Source organism: Gopherus flavomarginatus, chromosome 21 (genome assembly GCF_025201925.1).
Source record: "Gopherus flavomarginatus isolate rGopFla2 chromosome 21, rGopFla2.mat.asm, whole genome shotgun sequence".
Classification (NCBI taxonomy): Eukaryota; Metazoa; Chordata; order Testudines; family Testudinidae; genus Gopherus; species Gopherus flavomarginatus.
This window is the reverse complement of record NC_066637.1, coordinates 8,743,739-8,765,666: the sequence shown is the minus strand read 5'-3', so window position 1 is coordinate 8,765,666 and position 21,928 is coordinate 8,743,739. Positions and strand designations below refer to the sequence as shown.

Sequence of the window (21,928 nt, the reverse complement as noted above, 5' to 3'; positions counted from 1 at the left end):
ACATCTGAAAGCGAACGCAGCATTTACTGTACAGTCAATGCCCAGTTTTGTTAAAACACTAAGCTTTAATATACGAAAACAAATGTGACGCCCACACATCCCACGCCTCCCTAAATGGTACCGAATTAAACTGCTTGCTTATTTCCATCTCCGTATCAACAAATCTTTGTGCAAGAGGTCTTAAACACCAAACTATGACACACGACCTCCGTGTTGCTCTGCTTGTGGACTCGCGATGACTTCTGTTTCCCGAACATCTTGCTTATTTGTTCTCCCACACTGATTAGTGGTTCAGTGTTGCCATCTGACGTGATGGGATTTTTTTTTAATCCCTTGTCTTGCAATAGTTGATATTAAAGCCCCAGCTGCTGGAGTCAAGTAATTACTTTAGAATCTCGGCTTTCATTGCGTGGCGAGGGGGAGAGTTTCACGCCCTTGTGGTTGTGGAAAAAAGATAGAAAATGTGACCTGAAGACTCAAAACACAGAGGAAATAAAAGAATCCAGCATTTATTGTTTAAAAAAACCCTCATGATTGATTTATTTTTAGGCCCAACTCACAATCTTTGACTGTTTGGGGCTGGCAATACAGGAGTTCTCAATGCTTCCACTCCTGCCATTGGCTTTTAGCCAGTTCCTACATGATTTCTTGACACTCTGCTCTTCCCTTTGCAACACAGCGGCTCTTCAGGAATGGGCAATTGCAGGGTATTAATTTTGGGTTTTTTTTCTTTTTTCCATTTGGAAAGCACCAGATATCTTGGGCACTATACTGACCTGGGGGAAAGCTGATGGAAGGGGAGCAAGACGTGTGTGAGGGACGCTAACCAAAGGAAGGTTGTAGACTGTGTGCGCACTCCGGAGACTTATCTTAGCAGCGTTGCATAACCCCATAATGTAGATGCAGCCTGCGCCGATGGAAGGGGTTTTTCTGTTGGTGTAGGAGCTTCACCTCCTTGAGCAATGGCAGCTAGGTTGATAGAAGCATTCTTCTGTCAGTATAGCTACATCTGCACTGGGGGTTAGGTCAGCATAGCTACCTTGGTCAGGGTGTGCTTTTTTTAACGTAGCTATGTTGACCTAACTTGCATGTAAATGAGACTCTATGGTGCAACTTCTCTGCATAGGCAAGGCCTAAAGGCTTTTCTATAAATAGAATTGCCTAACGAGTTCTTTGTTCCCGTTAAGCTTAACCCAGTGGGAACAAGGCATTTTTGTTCTGGAATAAGTGTCCCCACATGGAGTTATTAGGAACAGCTATAGCGCTTTAAATTCACACTCTACCGTAATCTGCATTCACTTTCAGATGTAGACAAGCCCTATGAAAGAGTGCCTTCATTGCCCAGTTCAGGTCAATGGTAACTGCAGGTGCTCAGCCCTTTACAGGATGCACGGAGTTCCTCACAGGAGCAGGCCCAACAAGACAGCACTTTCCTCTGGGTCTCCTAGTGTAACTCTTTATCTGGGTGCAAATCACATCTGGCAGGGTGCACACAAAGTTTATGTCCCTCTTATACTCTGTTTTGAGAGCGTAAGGCATGTGTTGGCCTTCTGCGAGAGACAAGGCAGCGTGAAGTAAAACCATGTGAAATGAAGTGGGCGACTGCTGTTTTTATGGCTCATTGCAATTTGTAACACACGCCCTCCTGCCTGTTAACCCTTAATTGCACACTTCATTGTAAATAGTCTCTCCTACAGCACGTGTGAATCCCTTCTGCCTAACAATCTGTCCCATCTTGTGTTTAGCTTGGACACTTTGGTTATCTCCTCTGGACCTGAGGAACTGCTCATTGAAGCTCGAAAGCTTGTTGCTTCCACCAGAATAAGTTGATCCAATAAAATGTTCCCTCACCCACCTTGTTTCTCTTGGCACCTGGGTCCAAAACTGCAAACGCCACCATTTGTAGGCAAGTTAAAATAGAAGAGTGGGATTTTTAAATCCTGTTTTAATGGGAAATGGGCATCCAAACCCCTTTGAGCAGCTCTGAAGACTTCAACCTGGATACATTGTTTTCCAAGTTCCCTTTCTTTGCAAAATAGATTTTTAAATAACATCGATTCTTGAAAAAAATTTAGAGTATCCAGCTATTCCAGCATGGTCTCCAGACCTCCACAGGGCTATTAAAAAAAAGCTTTTGTCTATGTCAGCATTGTTTTTTAGAAGCAGGGTCCAAACCAAACACCCACCCCTCAATTATTTTGGGGTAAAGTTTCTTTGGACCTGGAACTTTGTGGAATGAGCCAATGTCCAGATTCACTCAGTTTATAATATAGAGATGAAAACTAATTCTTGAGCCTCAATCTGTTTGTGGATGATGTGGTTTTTGATTTCGTTTCAGGAAATTTGAAAATGGCCAGGGAGGTGTTTTTATGGCTAGTATCAATCTTTTAAACTTTTGTAACAAGGGTTGACATTTGGTTTTGTTTTTTTTTTTTCCTCCTCCCTCCAGATGACTTGTATATTATTGCCACAACACAGTTCAATAAAAGTAAGTTTTTTAGTCTTTTGTTAGCACCAGAGTTAGAGTATGTCTTCACTGGGGAAAAAAAAGTGTGTTTTTAACATAGGTTAGCTGGCTTGAGGTTAAAATAACAGTGGAAAACATGGCAACTCTGCTTTTAACTTGTTACCTGCTCAAGTTCAACCTCAAATTTCCCTGTCGGTAGGCTTGGAAGGAGTCGATTTTTACTGGTAAATGTCAATAAGCCTGGATTTAACCCCACAATAGCTGACAAAATATTTCCATCGATAATTGAAATTTACAGATGGGCAAAGATTAAAAAATAACAAAAAGCTGTGTGAGAACTTAGTTTGATTTTAAGGATATTCATATTGTCAACATCACATGTCCAAATAGACAACTTGTGTTTTAACGATTATAGAGTGTTAATGTCTTGAATTTCAACATCTAGTAGTAGAAATTAACAGTCTGACTTCTGACCTCTTCCCCCCGCCCCCACCCCACCTTTTGTCTGGCCCCTCCATAACTTCCTGAAACTGTCATTCGAATTCAGCCAAGTGGCAGCCTATCTACAGGCTTCAACTCAAGGGCTTAAGTGGGGCATACGCCGTATGCTGGTTCCTATGCATTGTGGTGAATCTCATGAGCATGAAGCAAAAAACATGATGCTTTTTCCTCAACCCCTTATCAATGACGACCAGCTTTCTGCTTGTGATCCTAGCTGTCATGGGGGTAGATGTTCTGACTGGTGCATTGAGGGAGGGTTGAGTGTGCAAGGAAGGGCTATGTGCATGCATGGCTGAGTCAGCATATGTAGCTGGGAGATTTCCCTTCTGAGCAAGATGTAAATTTCATTATTCTTTTGTTCTTGGCAGGCTTAGTCTTAACACTTCTGCTTTCCCATCACTAGGGCTGAAGGAAATGTTCTGCCCTGGGTGTCTCGGAAAGGGGGAGAACTATTCTTTGTGACATGGGGGGGGTTCTGTCATCCTGGGGCAGGGGAGGTCACAATTGTGACCATAGCAGTCAGCGTTGGGCATTATGACGCAGCTGCCGGAGGACTGATAGGGTCGAGAGAGATAATGCAGTGTCTACGTTGATGCTGCGTGAATGCATCTGCCAGGCGCGACACCACTCAGGCAGATGCGTTACTATGTTGGCATAATGGAGAACTTACGTTGGTGGGAGTCACGTTTAAGTGTAAACATGTGCACAACTAGGTCAACACAAGGCGGCTTCTGTCAATCTAACTTTGTAGTGTAGACCTGGCCTCAGTGGCTTCAATGCAGCGCTGCATTGGTGCCTCTGTAGCATTTCTAGTGTAGACGAGGCTAAGGCAGGGTTTGAAGCAATTGAACTAATTGGGGTTTATCCTCATTTATGAGTAGGGTGAATCCTGGGGTTTGTACCAATGTAAGGCTTGCTCCTACCTGTAATTGGGGCAAGCCCTAGCTAGTTCAGTCCTTGCAAGCTCCAGTTGGCCCTTGTCTAGACTTAGGGTCAGCCCGTGTGCAGCTACGTAGGTGGCAGTCCACTGCTAGCTGAATTGGGGCTAGTTCAGAGTGCGAACAAGACCTCAGGAAAAAGGCTAGTGTAGACAGTCTGTGGAGGAGGAAGAGCTAGTAAGATCCTGACATCACAAGAGCAGTTGAGACTCAGCTGAGTTGCCTCAAGGGAAAGTGTTGCATATGTCATGTGGGTTGTCTGGGTTGTCTTGTGTTCACCAGGTGGTTAGTCATTCCAGGTTTTCACAGAGGGCTTTCTGGCATTTTTTGTGGTTGTCAAACCTCTTTCTCCTTTTGACTGAGGGCTGGAGCATTAGTCAGCCTGGCTTTACATTTAAACAGAGAGCATCTCTCGCTGCATTACTGTGTCAATTCCTGTCCAGACTGAATCAGGCTTTCATAGCCACCTTCCCTCCAGAAAGGCCTGAGTAACTTCCTTCTGTGAGTCTGGCTCTTGCGCTGTGTTTAACTTGTCTTGTTTTACAGATTTCCTGGGGCAGCTTCTATTGTTGATCTTTGGGTTCCTGAAAAGTGCTTTGGTTTTTTTTATTTAATTTTATTTTAAATTATTTTTTTTGGTTCGAGTGAACCATGGAGGAAGTCTCCCATTTCTTTGTAGAAAAGCAGACTTGTCTGGAGAAGATCTTCAGCTCCAAATACAAAAATGATGGTTGTTACTTTAAATGAAGGCAGAGATCTAAGTCCTTTTAAAGCTGACCCCGTTCCACAAAAGCAAAAACAATTTAATAGTTGCACCACATGTTTTATTTTACAGTGGGTCACTTCTGCAATTCATGTTGACTAAAACAATGGACCTACTTGAAGAATGTTACACTAGTCATGCTTTCATCTTGCGCTTTCCTTCCCAGAGGATCGCGTGTGTGTGTGAGTGAGAGAGAGAGAGAGATCTATATTCCTAATTAAAGAAGGCTTGAATTAATTATTTTTTTAGTTATATTAGCTTTTGTTCAGTTTTTAAATCCACTGTCAAGTTGTAGAGGGAAATATCTTCTGTTGGGAAGCTGTAACTTTCCCATTTTTAGCCCTCACGGGCTGCATGCAAGGTTCACTACCCAGTCCTGCACCAATAATGGGTCATTTTTGGGAAAAAGAAACCACGGTAACTTCTGGTGTTGTCAGATTAAGCTGGGGATCTCCCTGAAAGCAGCTTTCTTTCAAGACTTCCTTCAAATACTTCTTGCTTCCTGTCAGGGCAGAGGTTATTGCAAGAGCAGCTTCCCTTTTGGGCCAACCTTGAATCCGAAAATTAAAGAAAAGCCAAAAAAAAAAAAAAACCCCAAAAGATTGGGGGATAACTCGGAATTAAGTCATCTGCATTTGTTTCAGCCTTGTCAAAGGTTTGGTTTGGAATGTGTATTTGAACTGAACCAGTGAGCCCGCAGTTTTTGCACAGCTATTCATACATACGCAGAGAGTGTCCTTCAAAAAGATTTTGCATTTAGGGAAGGGAACTACTGAGTGGGGATACCCTTGTGGTGATCGTCTGTACTTGAAACAGTCGCTTTCGTGCTGCAAGTCTGCAGTTAGCCACGTTTCTGGGGCAGAGAACTATCCCAAGGCAGTTCTCAGCAAGTTGTTCCCTTCTGCACGTAGCCTTCAGGAGAGACTTGGGGGAGGCTTTGTTTTTTCTCTTAGCACCCAGTGAGGGTCTGTTGTAAACCTACTGATGTTTGGAAGAGATTCTTCCAGTACTGAACTCGGAAGTTGGCCTTTCCTGCCTCTGTTTATGAGGACCACCTAGGTTTTCATGCTTCATGCTCACTAAACACAGCAGGGTGTGTGCATGGATGTTTGTATTGACTTCTTTCCAAGCAGTAGGAGTGACGAGGGAAACATCTTGGCTTTTAGGTTCTGCTTAGCTTTTGAGAGACAAGCCCAAAACTCGACCCCCTGAGGCTCCACCTTGTCCTCTGTTACTGACGTCCTTGTTCCAATTTTGGGTGAGCAAGGGTCGTGGTGCTGCATGTGAAAGACCCACATTCTTTTGCCATAGTGCACTGAGAATCAGTAGCCAAAGAAACAGCTGCTAATGAGCATTGCAATGGGCCCAGGGCAGCTAAGGAGATACAGCGTTGAGGAAGAGACTGGAAAACTGGAGGATACTGGGCATCTCTGCCCCTGAGCCACCATCCTGCCATTCCCCCATAATAGTGAGACCCCTTCCCACCCTTAACTCAACAGGGTCCCCCAGCATCTCTGTTCCTCCTGCCAGGAGTGACCACCTTAATACAGCTGCCCTGGTTTGTGACATCAAAAATATGGCTGTAGCCAAAAATCTGCAAGCATTTAAATTATTAATCGTGGGTTACAGAGACCTTTGTAGGTGTCAAGTATCAGGGGGTAGCCATGTTAGTCTGTAGCCACAAAAACAACAAGGAGTCCGGTGGCACCTTAAAGACTAACAGATTTCTTTGGGCATAAGCTTTCGTGGGTTAAAAAAACCTCACTTCTGCAGAAAGCTTATGCCCAAATAAATCTGTTTAGTCTTTAAGGTGCCACTGGAGAAATAAAAAAAAAAAAAAAAATTACTTAGTTGGCCTCTCAGAGCTGATAAGACAACTCCCACCTCTTCATGCTCTCTGTATGTGTATATACATCATCTCTCTATATGTTCCATTCTATGCATCCAAAGAAGTGGGCTGTAGCCCATGAAAGCTTATGCTCTAATAAATGTATTAGTCTCTAAGGTGCCACAAGTTCTTCTGTTCTTTTTTCAGACCACATGAGGTTCGTGCGTGTCTGCCCTGGTAGGGATTGTTTATATGCATATAAAGTCATGTAGCCCAGAGTTACCTGTGAGGCATTTAGCTAGAGAGAACAACAATCATGCCCAACGCTCACAGCCCATCTTTGTCATTAGGCACTCAGCTAAAACACTCTCCATGACATTTCGCAACTTTGCCTTGTTTCTGAGCTCCATTAAACTCCATTAGAGCCATTTGTGTTTCTGGCTGTAGCAGCTTTATAGAATGCTAAGTATTTGGCTTCTGCACATGGCAGTATGATGAAAGGAGAGTTGCTACTTGCGGTCTTGGAAGTGAGAGGTTCTAAAACGGTTCAGATTCTGGCCTCCACTCCCTGTTTTCAACATGTGTGTTTGAACCAGTTACAATGCAACTCTCCCCCATCCCCTCTTTTGGAAAAGAGCATTTTAGTCATGGGGGAAACAGCCCTAATTGTCGAACAAACATTACATTTATTTTAATTTTCTCTGTGTGGACACATGTGTATGAGTCTCTTGCGCGCACACACAAACGGGCAAGACATTTCTGTCCTTCACTTTCCCCATCCGTGAAATGGAGATAATTTCCTGCCAGACAGGAGGGTTGTGAGGTTTAGCTGGCTTAGCACCCTACATATAAACTAACTTATTAAATGTCCCCAGATTTGCTCTTCTTGTGAAGACCCCAATTTCCCTTTAAAGGGTTGATTTGAGAATGAGGTCTTGCATTTTGGAGTCACTTTGTTTAGAGTAGTAGTGCAAATCTCTCCACCCAAGTGAGGTCTCTTCCAAGATTGTCCATTGTCACTGGAAGGGGAGTTTGAGTGCAGTGTGTAGAAGATCAGAGTTATGAGCACCTCGGGAATGGAGGTTGTCCGTAACTCTGAACAAAACATTATGGTTCTTTCAAACGTTTGCAACTGAACATTGACTTAATACAGTGTGAACCCTTACTATACACAAGAAAAATGCTGCTTTCAACCATCTTAATGTAAACGAAACAGTTTCCTTACTTGTCAAATCCTTTTTTTTCTTTTTAATTACTTTTACTAGTTTACGTTTAACACAGTACTGTGCTGTATTTGCTTTCATTTGTCTCTGCTGCCTGATTGTGTACTTCTGGTTCCAAATGAGGTGTATGATTGACTGGTCAGTTCATAACTCTGTATTTGCTCTTGTTGTCTACTGTGACCGCAAACCCTTGAGGGACACCACTTCACATTACTGTGCAGTTAGCTGTCATTTAAGATGAATGCAAGGAGTATTATAGCAGCTCACCTGCTTAAAGGTGTATTAGAGCTTTCTAGCTAAGACCTTTTAACTAATACGTATGAATATGCTAGGTCAAAATATTAAAAAGTGACTAATGATTTTGGGTGCTTCAGTTTTTATATGTGCAACTTGAGATGCTTTTAAAGGGGCCTCATTTTTCAGAACACATCTTCAGTGCGTTCAGAAAATCAAGCCCTATTTAAGGAGTGTCGAACTGAGCACCCCAAAATGGTCACTTCTGGAAAAATCTTTGCCCTAGTGTAGATAAGGCTTTAACTTGTGCTGGGCTGGGGAAAGCACCAGGGTCTTGTAGTTCTGTCAAGGGATTTTGGTACTGATTGAAACCGTGAGAATTGAGGTCAGTAGATGACTTGACACTCTGAACCTGAGATGAAATTAAAATAATCTAACTGATGATGAAACCTTGTCCGCTATGCATAAGTCTCCTTTTTACCAACCTTTCTTCATTGGTACTCCCTGTGATCTACATACACTAACACCATTGGCACTGCTGAATGGCACTCAAAGCAGCGTCCCTTGTCCTGCTGTGTTCTCTGCTTTCTTTATAATTTGATGCTGAGGACTCGGCTAGTTTTTGATAGTCTCCGTGCTTTTTAAAAATTTTTTAAAAGCAGTGCTCGTGGGATGACTGCCATCTTGGCTAAGACTCCCGGGGTTGAACCAGGGAACTCCAGAGCTGAAATTGAGTCGCTATAGCTTGAGCTAAAAGTCAAGACTCCCGAGTTGCTGCTTTAACAGACCCGTATCCTCTGTGGGTTGTGCATAGCGGGACCCATGCTGGCCAATGGGTCACTCACACACTTTAGAAGGGGTGTTAAAATTAGGCCCTCGGTGTCTCCCTAACACAGGCGATGGCAGGACAAGCTTCCCCCATAATGCCCTGCCAATGTGTCTCAACCCTCTCCTGGAGGAACCACCTCATGGTGTAAGGGTAGCTCTGTCTCCTTGGCCTGTTGAGTCCCTTGCAGCACTTGTAATGAGAATTGTGCCTCTTGAGTTAGTCTGATACTCTCTAGGTACAGGTGTATTATTGTCACCTGGAAAATTGGGTTCTCTCCGGGGCTCTGGCCACGCTGCAGCTCTAACAAAACTTGTGGCCAATCCAGGTCTAAACATGACTTGTGTCCACCCACCATGTGGTTAATGCTGTTTAAACACAGCGCCTCACTGGCCAGGGCCTAGACTAAGCTCATGGATAGGGTTGCTGAATCTGGGGTGCAAACAACTGGGACCTCCGAGCCATTTCATCTGGGACAGCTCCCTCAAAACGGATGAATGGGGGCAAACCCTACTCAATGGCCTAGTTACCACTAGCTTTTTTCCCTTTAAAAATCCTCCCTTTCATGAGGGCTCTGTGCAGTCTTAGTGCATCACAGGTGAGCCCCCTCTCCTCCTTCCCTGATCTGGCAGCAGACCCAGATGGGGAGGGCCTGACCCTCTCTCTGACCGCTACCACTTTGGCAGCAGAATCAGAGTAGAAAACTCTGAAGGTCTGATCTTTGGCTTCTTGCTTAGCATCCATGGCTACGAGGTAGTATTAGAGCTTTGGTGTTTTTGTGCTATTTTGGTTTGGCTTTTTTCGCTTTTTTTTTTTCCGTCTTAAGACACCCACACAAACCCTTAAATGAATACCACAAACGGGCCTGTCATACGTTGGGCCAAACTGACTTACGGCAACCGACTTTGGCCTGCTTCTTAACTGCTTTCATAGGGCCCCCATGAGTTAGGACTCAACCTAGAACTGTTATTTCTCCGACCTTTTACACCACCTTATGCTAAAGAAAAACTCCTGTTGTTGCTGGGGCAGTGGCATAGGAGGTGTGGCTTAATTTTTCACTTGCTGTTATTCGGTCTGTAAGTGAATAGAGCAGGGTGGGTGAACTTTTTTGCCTGTGGCTGTGCCTCCCCAAACAGCCTGGCCCCCAACCCCCTCTCACTTCCTACCCCCTGACTGCCCCCCCTCAGAATCACCAACCCACCCAACCCTCCTTGTCCCTGGGACCCCCCCCCCACACACCTAACTGGCCCCCCAGGACCCTACGCCCTATCCAGCCCCCCTGACTGCCCTGACCCCTATCCACACCTCTGCCCCTGACAGGCCCCCTTGGGACTCCCACACCTATCCAACCCCCCCATAGTCCCCTGACTTCCCCCTGGGACTCCCTGCCCCTTTTCTGCCCACACCCGCCCCTTTACCATGTTGCTCAGAGCACCAGGACTGGCTGCTGTATCGCCTGGCTGGAGCTAACCATGCCACCGCGCAGTCTAGAGCACTGGGGCAGGCTGGTGGCTCTCAGAGCCGTGCTGCCCGGCAGGAGCTCACAGCCCTACCACCCAGAGCGCAGGTGACACGGCGAGCTGAGGCTGCAATGGAGGGGGAACAGCCAGGGGCTAGCGTCCCCGGCTGGGAGTGCAAGGGCCAGGCAGGATGGTTCCACTGGCCATAGTTTGCCCACCTCCTGTATAGAGCATGTGTATGTGATTGCTCCCCTCCACCCCCCAAATTTTCAGAACCCTGCTGTCCTCTTCTAAGCACTTGGGTTCATTTCCTTCAGCTTCCCGCTGGTTAGTGATGGTAGAGATGGGTTTTTTCAGGTCTTTCTTTCTAACTTCCAAATAGCAACACTGCACCCTTCCTCCCTCCTCCCCTTCCCCCAGCTAGCTCGTATATTTCCAGTCTTCTGTGTCTCCGCTGATAGGGAGGAGAGAGGGATGGGAACTGCTATTCTGAGATCCCACCCAAACTAATCGGAGGGAGAAGGGTTGGGGCAGAACCGCTGAAATGCAAACATCTGCAAAGGATGGTTCTTGGTCCATAGGACAGTGTGGGGCAAGCTTGTATCTTTGAGAATTGTAACCGGGTGGGATGGAAAGAGCAAGAGATCCATCGCTTTCAAGTGGGTCCCAAGTTCTCCCACCTGGCCTAGTCAGTGAACAGAAGCCAGTATGAACACGGTGGAGGAGATGTTGATGACTGACTGGATGGTACCTAATGTATGTTTCTTTTCACACCCCACATTTTCGTTATAGGTGGTTTCACCCCAACATCAATGGAATAGAAGCAGAGAAGTTGCTCCTGACGAGAGGTGTCCATGGGAGTTTTCTGGCCCGGCCTAGTAAAAGCAATCCAGGAGATTTCACTCTCTCAGTCAGGTATGAAAATGGGGGTAGGGGGTGTTGCACTAGGGCAGCTATAGACGTTGGCCTAAATTTTCAGGCATGCACTCTTGCAGACACTTGATTAAGTGGGCAAATCCCTGATGAATACTTATGCAAATGAGGGAGGGGGAGGGGCAGCTGCCTGCTGCATACAGGTACCCCTAGATGGGCCTGATCCCAATCTTGTTCAAGTCAATGGGAGTCTTTCCACTGACTTCCACAAGCTTTGGCTCGTAGGGGGTTGTGTGCACACTGGGCCAACTTGTTGATTCCTATTGAGCGTGCATAATAAAACACTGGCAGGGTTCTGTGTTTAGGTGCGAATGCTGATAATTGAGAGCTTTAAGTGCAAGAGACAAGCTAGTCCTCTGAATGTCAGCTTTGAATCCCTCAGCACCCGAGCAACACAGCATTAAATCCTGGCACAACTGAATGATCCCTTCATTGTTCCAGATTAAACTTGAGTACCATTCATGTTGTGCAGACCTTTTGAATGAGACCTGTGAAAACCCAGGTCCTGTCTGCTCTGCATGGACAAGATCTCAAGGCAACTTCCATTAAAAATAGGGCTTTCCCTTTGAAAACTGGGTCAGTGTGTCTCATTGTCAATGCCCAAACCGTTATAGAAATGAATCTTGTGATTACGGTGATTTGGCTTTGGAATGTGGCCTTCCAGGAAACAGTGGGTCATGTTCCATTTGTGCCTGGTGAGACTCCACTGATATGAAAGTTTAAAATGAAGATGAACATAAGAATGGTCCCACTGGGTCAGACCAGAGGTCCAGCTAGCCCAATTTCCTGTCTTCTGACAGTGGCCAATGCCAGATGCTTCAAAGGGAATGACCAGAAGAGGGCAATCATAGAATATCAGAGTTGGAAGAGACCTTAGAGGTCATCTAGTCCAACCCCCTGCTCAAAGCAGGACCAATCTCCAGACAGATTCTTGCCCCAGATCCCTACATGGCCCCCTCAAGGATTGAACTCGTAACGCTGGGTTTAGCAATCCAATGTTCAAACCACTCAGCCATCCTGATCAAGTGATCATCCTCTGTTGTCCAGTCCCAGCATCTGGCAGTCAAAATCTAGGGACACCTGAGAGCATGGGATTCCATCTCTTACCATCTTGGCTAATAGCCATTGATGGACCTATCCTGCATGAACTTATCTAATTCTTTTTTTAATCCAGTTATAGTGTTGACATTCACAACATTGCACAGGTTGACTGCATTCTGTGAAGTACTTCCTTTTGTTTGAAAACTGCTGTCCATTAATAATCATGCGGTGACCCCCTGTTCCTTGTGTTATGTGAAGAGGTGAATAAACCTCTTCTTCACGCCATGCATGATCTTATAGATGTCTATAATATCCCCCTTTAGTCATCTCTTTTCCAAGCTGAATAGCTGTGTTTTTAATCTCTGCGCATATGGAAGCTGTTCCATACCCTAATCATTTTTGTTGCCCTTCTCTGCGAGGTGAGCAGAACTGCACACAGTATTCAAGGTGTGGGCATACTGTGGATTTACAAAGTGGCATTGTGATATTTTCTGCCTTGTTATCTATCCGATAATTCAAAGAATAAAGTTGACCCCCTGGGTCCGTGAGGCTAAAAGGGGACGTTGGTGTGTTCCAGGGGTAGCTTTAACCCCCCCGTGCCATACCTACCTGAAGCCTTGCCGATAATAAAACAGGGTCCCTGGCCCCATGCAAGCCTCTTCTGAGGTAATTTTAGTCATTTGTGATTTTTTTCCAAAGGTTATTAACTTAGCTTTACAAGTCATTACCATATACTTAGTTTAAAGTACCCTCATGCAGCAATATGTTGGTTAGTTTTATTTTTATTTTCTCCTGATCTGGCAGGGTATTGCAGTGTTACAGGAAGTGAGCATAACTCGTTAATTGGAGGGACTGTATCCCCTCCCCCAGTGCCCTGGCCTTTGGTAGCCACTTGCAGGTTTTAATAGTGTGTTTTTTGAATATTTCAAGTGAGAGTTTTCACTTTTGCTGTCGCCCAAAAATAAAATGTCGCTCCTCCTCCCTGTGTTCCGCCCCTCCACCTCCACGATTCCTCTCTCTGATGCTGGAACCTAAAATATCCCCATTCATGCTGATCTACAAAGGGCAACTAGTTTCTTGGCCATAGTGAGAGAAGGTTTTGCCTTTGTTACTCTCTAAAGCAAGCAACAATTGATCGGTTCACAAGGTGGGCAGAGCTCCTGACTTCTCTGACCATAGAGCAGTAATGCAGGGGGCCATGGGAAGGAATGTGGCTAACTTTTCAGCAGGCTAGAGAGTTTCAGCATTAGACTTTAATTGCTTATGTTGCAGGTAATCTTTGCAATCAGAAGCTGTTGCGTTTAATAAGAGACAGGAAGTGTTTCTAATTAGAATGGAAAATAGTTAGTCACGCAAAGCTGCCTTGAACAAGCTGGTCACTGGGAGAGAAGCATAAGACTGGGTTTGGCTCTGTGTGATGCTAATGCCTTTTTTCTTTTAATTTAGTTTTTTGTGAGTCAGTGTTTTTTGTCTGTTTTCAAAGTGAGCCACTGACAGCATCTCGGTAGAGTCAGGTATAGTGTGTGAGAAGCAGCATCTGCCTGCACTCTGCCCACACATGCCTGCCATTCCAGTGCCTCGCTGAGGCACCGTTCTTAGCTGGCCCTTCAGCACTACCCTGGGCAACACAACTGATGATAATGCAAACTGCTCTTAAATCTGCAACCCCTTCTGTTCTGCTCCTGGGGCACACTGTGGTGGAATCGTTAAAATGCCAGTGACCTCCTCCAAAATAGCCGCTGCTAACCAAAGCTTCCCAGATCTCTTGTGTAAGGAAGTCTGTTCCTTGTTCTTGCAGGTGTGTGGGGAAGAGGGGGCAGCAGAGGGAGAAGTGGGTGATTTGGGATTTCAGGCGAGTTCCTGAAACATTTTTCTAGAAGAAGGTGATATTTGTGTTGCCATTTAGTCTGATCCATGATGATTTTACATTTGGGGGGCAGTTATTGTATGTGCTAAGGGTGCAGATGCTTTCCCACTACTCTTTGGGAACTGGGATGGTTGGTTACTATTTGTAGCCCAATGGAGTCTTGAGCTGGATGGTCTCTAGATGTTACTACAGGACAAATATTGACTAAAGAAAAACCTGTGGGTAGCTCAACCCAAGTCAAATGTCCCTCGCCCACGGCCAGCGAGGTGTGTGTCAAGCACAGAACACAAAGTTTACCTTGAAGTCTTAATATTTATCAATTGTGTGGCCACAACCCACTAACACATTTTGATTCAGTGGAAATTCTGAACCAACCTCGCACACAAAGTATGAAATCAGCAAAGGCTGTGACACTTAGAGGCACTTTCCTGGAAACATTTAAGTTTGTGAATTTGATTTTTGCAACCCAGGTGTCATATTTTGAAGCGTCAGATGCTTAAGCGATGGAAAAAAATCTTTCTCCCTGATTCTTACCTTTGACAACGTACTGTCATCTAAAATCTTCCCACCTTAGCTCCCTTCTCATTTCTGGTGACTGCCTTCAAATGCTGGCTTTGTCACACACATGAGGCTGTGTGCATGATGTAGGGCAGGGGTCAGCAACCTTTCACAAGTGGTGTGCTGAGTCTTCATTTATTCACTCTAATTTAAGGCTTCGCATGCCAGTATTACATTAAAGTTTTTAGAAGATCTCTTTCTATAAGTCTATAATATATAACTAAACTATATTGTTGTATGTAAAGTAAATAAGGCTTTTAAAATGTTTAAGAAGCTTTGTTTAAAATGCAGAGCCCCCAGACTGGTGGCCAGGACCTGGGCAGTGTGAGTGCCACTGAAAATCAGCTCATGCGCCACCTTTGGCACCCGTGCCATAGGTTACCCTACATCAGGGGTAGGCATCTCCTCTTGGACACATTTCATGAGTCAGGAAAGCAGTTCTGCACGTGCTCATGTCCCATTGAAACTGATGCCATGTAAATATGTGCTTTCATGAATTGGAACTATAAAGCATAGATCAGTGTACAGAATGAGTAGCATTTGGTTGCAACTCAGATAATCTATCATGTTGCCCAGCATGTTCTTCAAAGAACCCAATGGGTCTGAAAAGTCAGGAGCAGAAAGTACCTTTTCAGAAAGCAGCCTAGCCTTCTACCTTCAGCTTCTCCAAGAATGTGTGAAAAGGCAGCTTCCTTTGTGAGAGGGGGGATGTGCGCCCAGGAAAGAGGTTCGATGTAGCTCTGGTTGACCAGACCCCAAACAGAGGGATCCACATGTTCATGGATCTCCAGATACGTCTCTTTCGAGAGGCTGGCAGCTGTTTTGCAGAACCTCAGAAGCCTTCGACAAAAGATGCAGCAGCCTCTGTCTGCATCCCTTGAGTGCCTCTTCCCACTTAATCCAGGCTGCATAGAGTGAAAGGAAGATTTGCTTCTATCCCTTCAGCAATTACACTGTGTAGGGTTGGAAATGGAGTGACACCCTCTTCATCTTCTTTGTACTTATTTGGAAAATCAGGTAACTTCTGAGTGAGTCAGGTTAGTTCTTTCCAAACCAGTGAAAAATCTGAATGGAGACAAATTCAAAAACAACCTTCCCTGGCTCCACCTCTCAGTTCTCTTCCTTGCTTCCTCCCCTCCCTCAGGATAGTTTTCAGCTAGTCAGTATAACACATTGCCACACTTGGGATATTACAAACCCCTCATATTCCAGTATCGGGAGACATTTGTTTTCTTGAGCAGTTTTTATTTTTGACATGGGTCTGTGAGTGCTGAGCCTTTTATTAATGGAGTCTCTCAAGCTCTGTGCACTTCAGCAGTGCTAACACATTTAATAATAGCTATGCATAAATATTTGATTCAGCATAGAGCAGAAAGGGTCTTGCAACTTTAGCTGAAGAAATGCAGCAGTGACTCTATTACACAGATTAAGGGGGAGATAACTGACAAGAAACCAGTGTATATTATCTTAGTCTGTGTCTGTAGAGTGTCTAGCCCAGTGTGATCCTGATTTCTGCTAGTGTATCTAGGTGCTACTGGAATACAGATAACAAGGTGACTGTGCACACCTCAGTGGGTTACTTGGTGCTGAATTACCCTTTCAGGGACTGGCGCATGTGGGTTATGAGAAGTGGAGCCTTTTCACAGGGACTTTGCAACAAGCCGATCCTTCCTGTTTTATTGCAGTTGCACGCAAAGCCAGTCTAGACCAGGATCTTGAGGGAACAATGGGGCACTTTTGGAAAGATTTTGTTAAACTTTCATGGGTTTGTAAAACTTAATTTGGTTTGAAGGACAGTTATAGAAAATGTTAGGGCGGGCGATGTGGAATGGTGACATCAGAGGTTGCTCAGCCAGTCATCTTAGAGTTGATTTGCATAGAGGCTATTTGCATATTACATTCTCGATTTAAAAGATGTTCTAAAAATACCGTAAAAGCTAGGCCTGTTTTCACTTCGCACTTAATCACAACTCTTTTTTTTTATCCGTTCAAAGGAAGGACCGGATGCTAATTAGGGTTTTGATACCCAGTCTTACAAAGCTCAATACTGGCTATCAGAACTAGCCTCTTACACCAGGGGAGATGTGATGGTGGTTACTTGAGAGAAGCAGGGAGAGACCCTGGACTGCAGGGCCGGCTCCAGGCCCCAGCGCGCCAAGCGCGTGTTGGGGCGGCATGCCGCGGGGGGCGCTCTGCCGGTTGCCGGGAGGGCGGCAGGCGGCTCTGGTGGACCTCCCGCAGGCGTGCCTGCGGAGGGTCCGCTGGTCCCGTGCCTCCGGTGGAGCATCCGCAGGCACGCCTGCGGGAGGTCCACCGGAGCCGCGGGACCAGCAGACCCTCTGCAGCCACGTCTGCGGGAGATCCACCGGATCCGTGGGACCGGCGAATGGCAGAGTGCCCCCCGCAGTGTGCCGCCGTGCTTGGGGTGGCGAAATGGCTAGAGCTGGCGCTGCTGGACTGTGATAGGCTTCCTCTGTTCTCATGTGGGAACTGTGGTGGGTGCTTAGAGCCATGTCTCTGGCCTTTTGAAGCATCCAAATATTTAGAATCACTTCTGAGAAAAGCAAGGATCCATTTACAGAATCAGCCAGCTCTTTGTAAATAACTTTAAACAAGGGGAAACAGTATTTTGAAAGTTTCCTGAGATGCAGCTGCCCTTGGGCCACAGCTGTAACACAAATCTGTTAAAAGCACCTAATAGAGACCCTATTAACTTGGTAAATAGGTCACATTTTATGGGAACAGATCTTATCTAGGTTTGCTGCATACAATAGAAAATGCTTCTGGGTAATAAAATCTCGCTAGAGTGCTTCTCTCTCCCACAGTGATGTCCCTGTTAACGCTTCTGTAGGACCCTGTTGTTATTAGCTAGACACTGGATTGTATAGATTGTTTCCCCTTCCTCCCTGCAAAAGGCTGTGAAAGTATACTCCATCTGGTATTTGGATGATTCAATCTGTAACCAAAGAGACAGAATTTCGTATTCTATCATATGAATTGCATATACACACTGCAGGGTTCGAATCAAACACTGTTACTGAGGAGATCTTGTTTGTTTGCAAGAGTATAGATAGAATGAGGAGGAAAAAAGGAGCTGAAAGAGGAATTTGAGAAATCTTGAGAAAACATCTGTAAAAAAAGCAATTGTCATTGCAGCTTAGTACGTTAGCACCTAGAGGTCCCATCCGAGAACACAATAAATGTATGCTTGGTAAGACAGTCCTAGCTTCAAAGAGTTGACAGTCTAAATAGGCCAGACAAAGTGTCATTTTCATTTTACAGATAGGGAACCGAGAGACATGCCAAAGGTCACAAATGAGTCTGTGTCAGAGCTGGGATTAGAAACCGGCTGTTCTGAGTGTCAGTCAGGTGCCTTAATTGCAAGACCATCTTTCTCGTGGGCTGGGCTTCTCACCTGACAAGTCGATAAAAATCCTGTTTTGCCTTATAAAGAGCCAAACTCTTTGTGGATAGAACTGCAAGGAACTCAGTGGAGTGTCACTAGCAGAGAATTTGGCCTAAATACTTGAGTTGCTTATATTTCTTGCTTTACAAGTTTGACTCGGGGCTGTCGTTTGCCTGATACCTTGGTACATTCTGGGAATGCCTCCTTTGAATCATGAATTTTGTTCTTCCCAAATCTGGCTTGACCAGCAAAGTCGGGGAAGGGTTTCTCTGGGACCAGCAGGCAGGGAACTTGTTCTGTATGGAAAGTTTGGAATCTATGCAGCACAAACCTCCCGGAGAAACCACTGATGAGCTCATTGAAGGCCTAGATATCCCTGATATCTGTGCACCATCCTGGGGCCGTGATGTGCCCCTGTGCGCAGTAGTGCATGTACAGTGCCTGGTACTGCCTGCTGATTCACTTAAGCAATCTCTGACAGCATCTCAGGTGGGACGCATGTAATCTGGGAAGTCTCTCCTTTCTCTGTGGTTTTTTTTTAAAGCACCCTACCAAGTGAATTCAAATAACAGAATGGGTCTCCTATTGGGGAACATTTCTTGTTGCCTTGTAATAGGAGGTGGGTTCCTTATGTTTGTTCTGCCTGGGACGCTCTCTTCTCTCCATTGCAGAGAAATCTTGGGAATGGTGGGTAGCAGGATGGGAGAATTCTCTGCCATCCTCCTGGTGCCCCCATTGGAGCCTGCATTGATTGAACCATCTGCACCCATTCCATAATTACCCCATGTGATGATTGCAGGAGAAGTGCCCATCCACGTTAGGCTGCTGCGTGAAGCCGTCCCACCTTGCCTCATGCTGGCTGGTGGGAAGGAGGAGATGACGTCAGGTCCAAATGACAGTGGATATTGGTTTGGGGCCTGGTGAACTGTGAGACAGATAAGGCTGAGTGGGAGCTAATGCAGCGTGGCTGAGGGGCACCTGTGGTCTGGGTGGGCCTGTAAAGAAGGGAGGTGCTTCAATGCTGGGATTTCTCGATAGCATGGGTCACCAAAGGTTCTGGCCCCCCACAAGGGAATCTCGTGCTGGTGAAAGATGCCAGAAGGTCTTTCTGAGAAAACAAGTGCAGCAATGGCATAGGCTCACGTGTGCTTTGAACCTCAGCTGGAGAGACCAATTCTAGGGTGAGAGACTCAATCGCTCTCCACACCCTTTTTATCTTGGTGCCTCTGCTAAATTGCTGTACTGCAGACACCTGTCCAATGGGGAAGTGGGCTGAGAACATGCGCTGATTTCACATTGGCCCCTGGGGCATCGGGTGGTGGCAAGTTCTAGCCTTCACGCACCCAACCTGGATTTGAACCGTTAACCACCTGGATGATGACACTCAACTCCATTCCGGAGCCATTTAGTTCTCTGACTTCTGTCTGTCCAGTTGGATATGCATCCCAAAAGGCAAGAGAATAATATTCAGCTTTCTTTGACGTGGTGCAATGGTACAGAACTGAGCATTTTGTAAGAACCCAGGCTACTGTCTGTTCAGGGCCAAGTTTTCAACCAAGTTTCTAAAATACGTGGGAGGCTCTTCCTGTTTTGCATAGACAACATTTTGGTGTTTTGCAAGTGGGGTCACACATTGCCTGATAAGCTTTAGGCTGTCTTTGTGCCTCTGCCCAATGAAACATGTGACCAAAAATACTTTTGGGGGGGTGGGGGACAGCAGCCAAGTGTGGCTCATGTTTTGACTCGTAGACCAGTCCTTCTGCCTTTTGGTGCCAAAAATTATCCTATTCAGATGCCCGCCGATGTGAGCGTCTTCGGTCTAGAAATCTGCCCTGAAACCTAATGAGGCTGTTCTGGAAGTCTTGAGTCTGTTCTCAATTGGCCCAGCTATAAACAGCACAGAGAACAACTTCTCCCAAGGGGGAAATGTTATAATAAAGAAAATGCCAGATATTTTCAACCATTAAAAAAAGGTTGTGGTTCACTTTGAGGCCATGGGCAGGGTTTGGGTGAGCTCTTGGCTCATGCAAAACATTTTGACCACCCATAGTGAGTTTTACCTAGTTGTTCTGAATTCTGGTGGGTACCTGCATCCCCACTTCGTTAGCAGACCATGTAGGCTCTTCCAGGCACTGCTGCTCTTCCTATACATGAGAAGCTGCTGCTGATGTGAAGGTTATGAAAGGAAGGGTGGCCAGATTCAGGAGATCTTGTTTTGAATCCTGGCTCTGTCACCGATTACTTGTGACCTTACACAAGTTTCTTTATCTCTTTGTGCTGCAGTTCTTCACCTGTAGAATAGAAGTAAAAATGCAAAATCTCTCTCCTTTTATCTCTCCTCTAAGTAGGTTGCAAAGCCTTCAGGGCAGGGACTGAGAGTCTCTGTGTTGATGCAGTGCCTAACATGGTGGTGCCCTGATCTCTAACGAGGCCTCCAGATATGCCATTGTAATACAAATTATCAGGGTTTCTCATGAGAAGGTTGGAATGGATGCACCATCTGGCTCAGAGGGTTTTGAACTTGTGGACTCTGAAATCTCCAGAGAAGTTGGATCTTGCTAGCAAACAGTCTGCGTCCACGTGCTAGAACAATGTCCACATTGTTAACGAGCAGTAGCAATGCCACTGGGTGAGCCGAGTATCTCCGCTTTGCTCTCTTTCATCGGGCCAGGTCGTTGCATCGATGAGGATGATGTTCAGGGATTGGGGTCTGTGGCCCAATTCGAAACTGCTCAGGGAGACTTTTAAAGTTGCAAAAGGGCATGGGGGGAGTGGAGGGGAATGAAATCCCTCAATGCCCTTTGTGCTAAGCAGGACCTTGAGGGCTGCCTGGATAAAGGGCCCCGATTGTCCATTTTCCCTTTGCATCCATGCAGTGCTAGCAGCCTTTTGACCGGGGGAGGGGGAGGGTGGGGGGTGGAATTTCAGTGAACTGAGGCTTTGTAGGTTTTTAATGGGCTTGGGTTGTCGGGAGGGAGAAGCAGAATGAAGGAAGCTTCAGAGCATCTGGCCAAATGGCGAAGATGTGGCTTCCATCCGGTGTGTTCTGTGCTGAGCAAAGGGCTCTCTGCATCCAGCCTCAGGCACGAAACAGCTGGCGAGCTTCATCTGCCAGCTGTGATTGGATCAGTAATGATGCTGCCCAATTTAGGACAAAACTTTTGCCCGCCCAGGCTGTGACATTGGGGAAGCGTAGCTTAGAGATCTCCCCGCTCTTGATGCCTTTATACGCCCACTCACTTTGCATAAGGGGTAGATAAGGTCTGATTTTTAGCCCACGCTCACTCTCTGCCTCTCTCACTAAAGATGTTTCCAGCGCATGTGGTGACAATTACCATCTCTGACTATGGTCAGGGTGTTTTTGAAGGGCTGAGTAACCACAGCTGGAGACAGACTTTGAAAAGACTTTCCATGTTTCTCTTGAAAAGCAGGCCCAGAATCCCCTTGGAAATCCTTCCCTAGCAGGTCAGCAGCAGCAATATACCTAAGCATCTGAACAGCCCAGCTCTTCTGAGAGGAGGGTTTGTCATCTGCACCACAGATTCAGATGCTCCCAGACTTTTAAGGCTGTGTCTATACTACGACTAGAACTGACTCTCTGAAAAGGTCTAATTCAAGCCGGAGTTAGACGGGTGTTAACCATGTCCCGGTAACTCCATCAAAACACCAGACCTTTCAAAACAGTCGCTCCTGCTCTGCCTTTGGCACACGGCAACTGTTTCTTGAGGACTGAAATGCTGTGGTCTAACTTGAGCTTTTGTGCTCAGTATATGGGGTTTCTGGGCAAAAGGTCAAACTAAAATTCTCCACTTGGCATTGTGTGCCTCTGTTTACTGCGTGTGACCCGGCATGCAGTGCCGGCCTCTCCAGAGATGGGTTTCAG

At 45.8% G+C, this 21,928-nt stretch overlaps 1 protein-coding gene across 2 annotated transcripts in view; it reads left to right on the top strand.

Moving 5' to 3' along the window:
* Positions 1-21,928, top strand: part of LOC127038856 (tyrosine-protein phosphatase non-receptor type 11-like) — a 57,006-nt gene that overhangs the window by 14,992 nt on the left and 20,086 nt on the right. For both annotated transcript variants that reach the window (XM_050931902.1, XM_050931901.1), the window contains exon 2: positions 11,033-11,155. In XM_050931902.1, the coding sequence (XP_050787859.1) occupies positions 11,033-11,155 (123 nt within the window). The remainder of the gene's footprint in view (positions 1-11,032; positions 11,156-21,928) is intronic.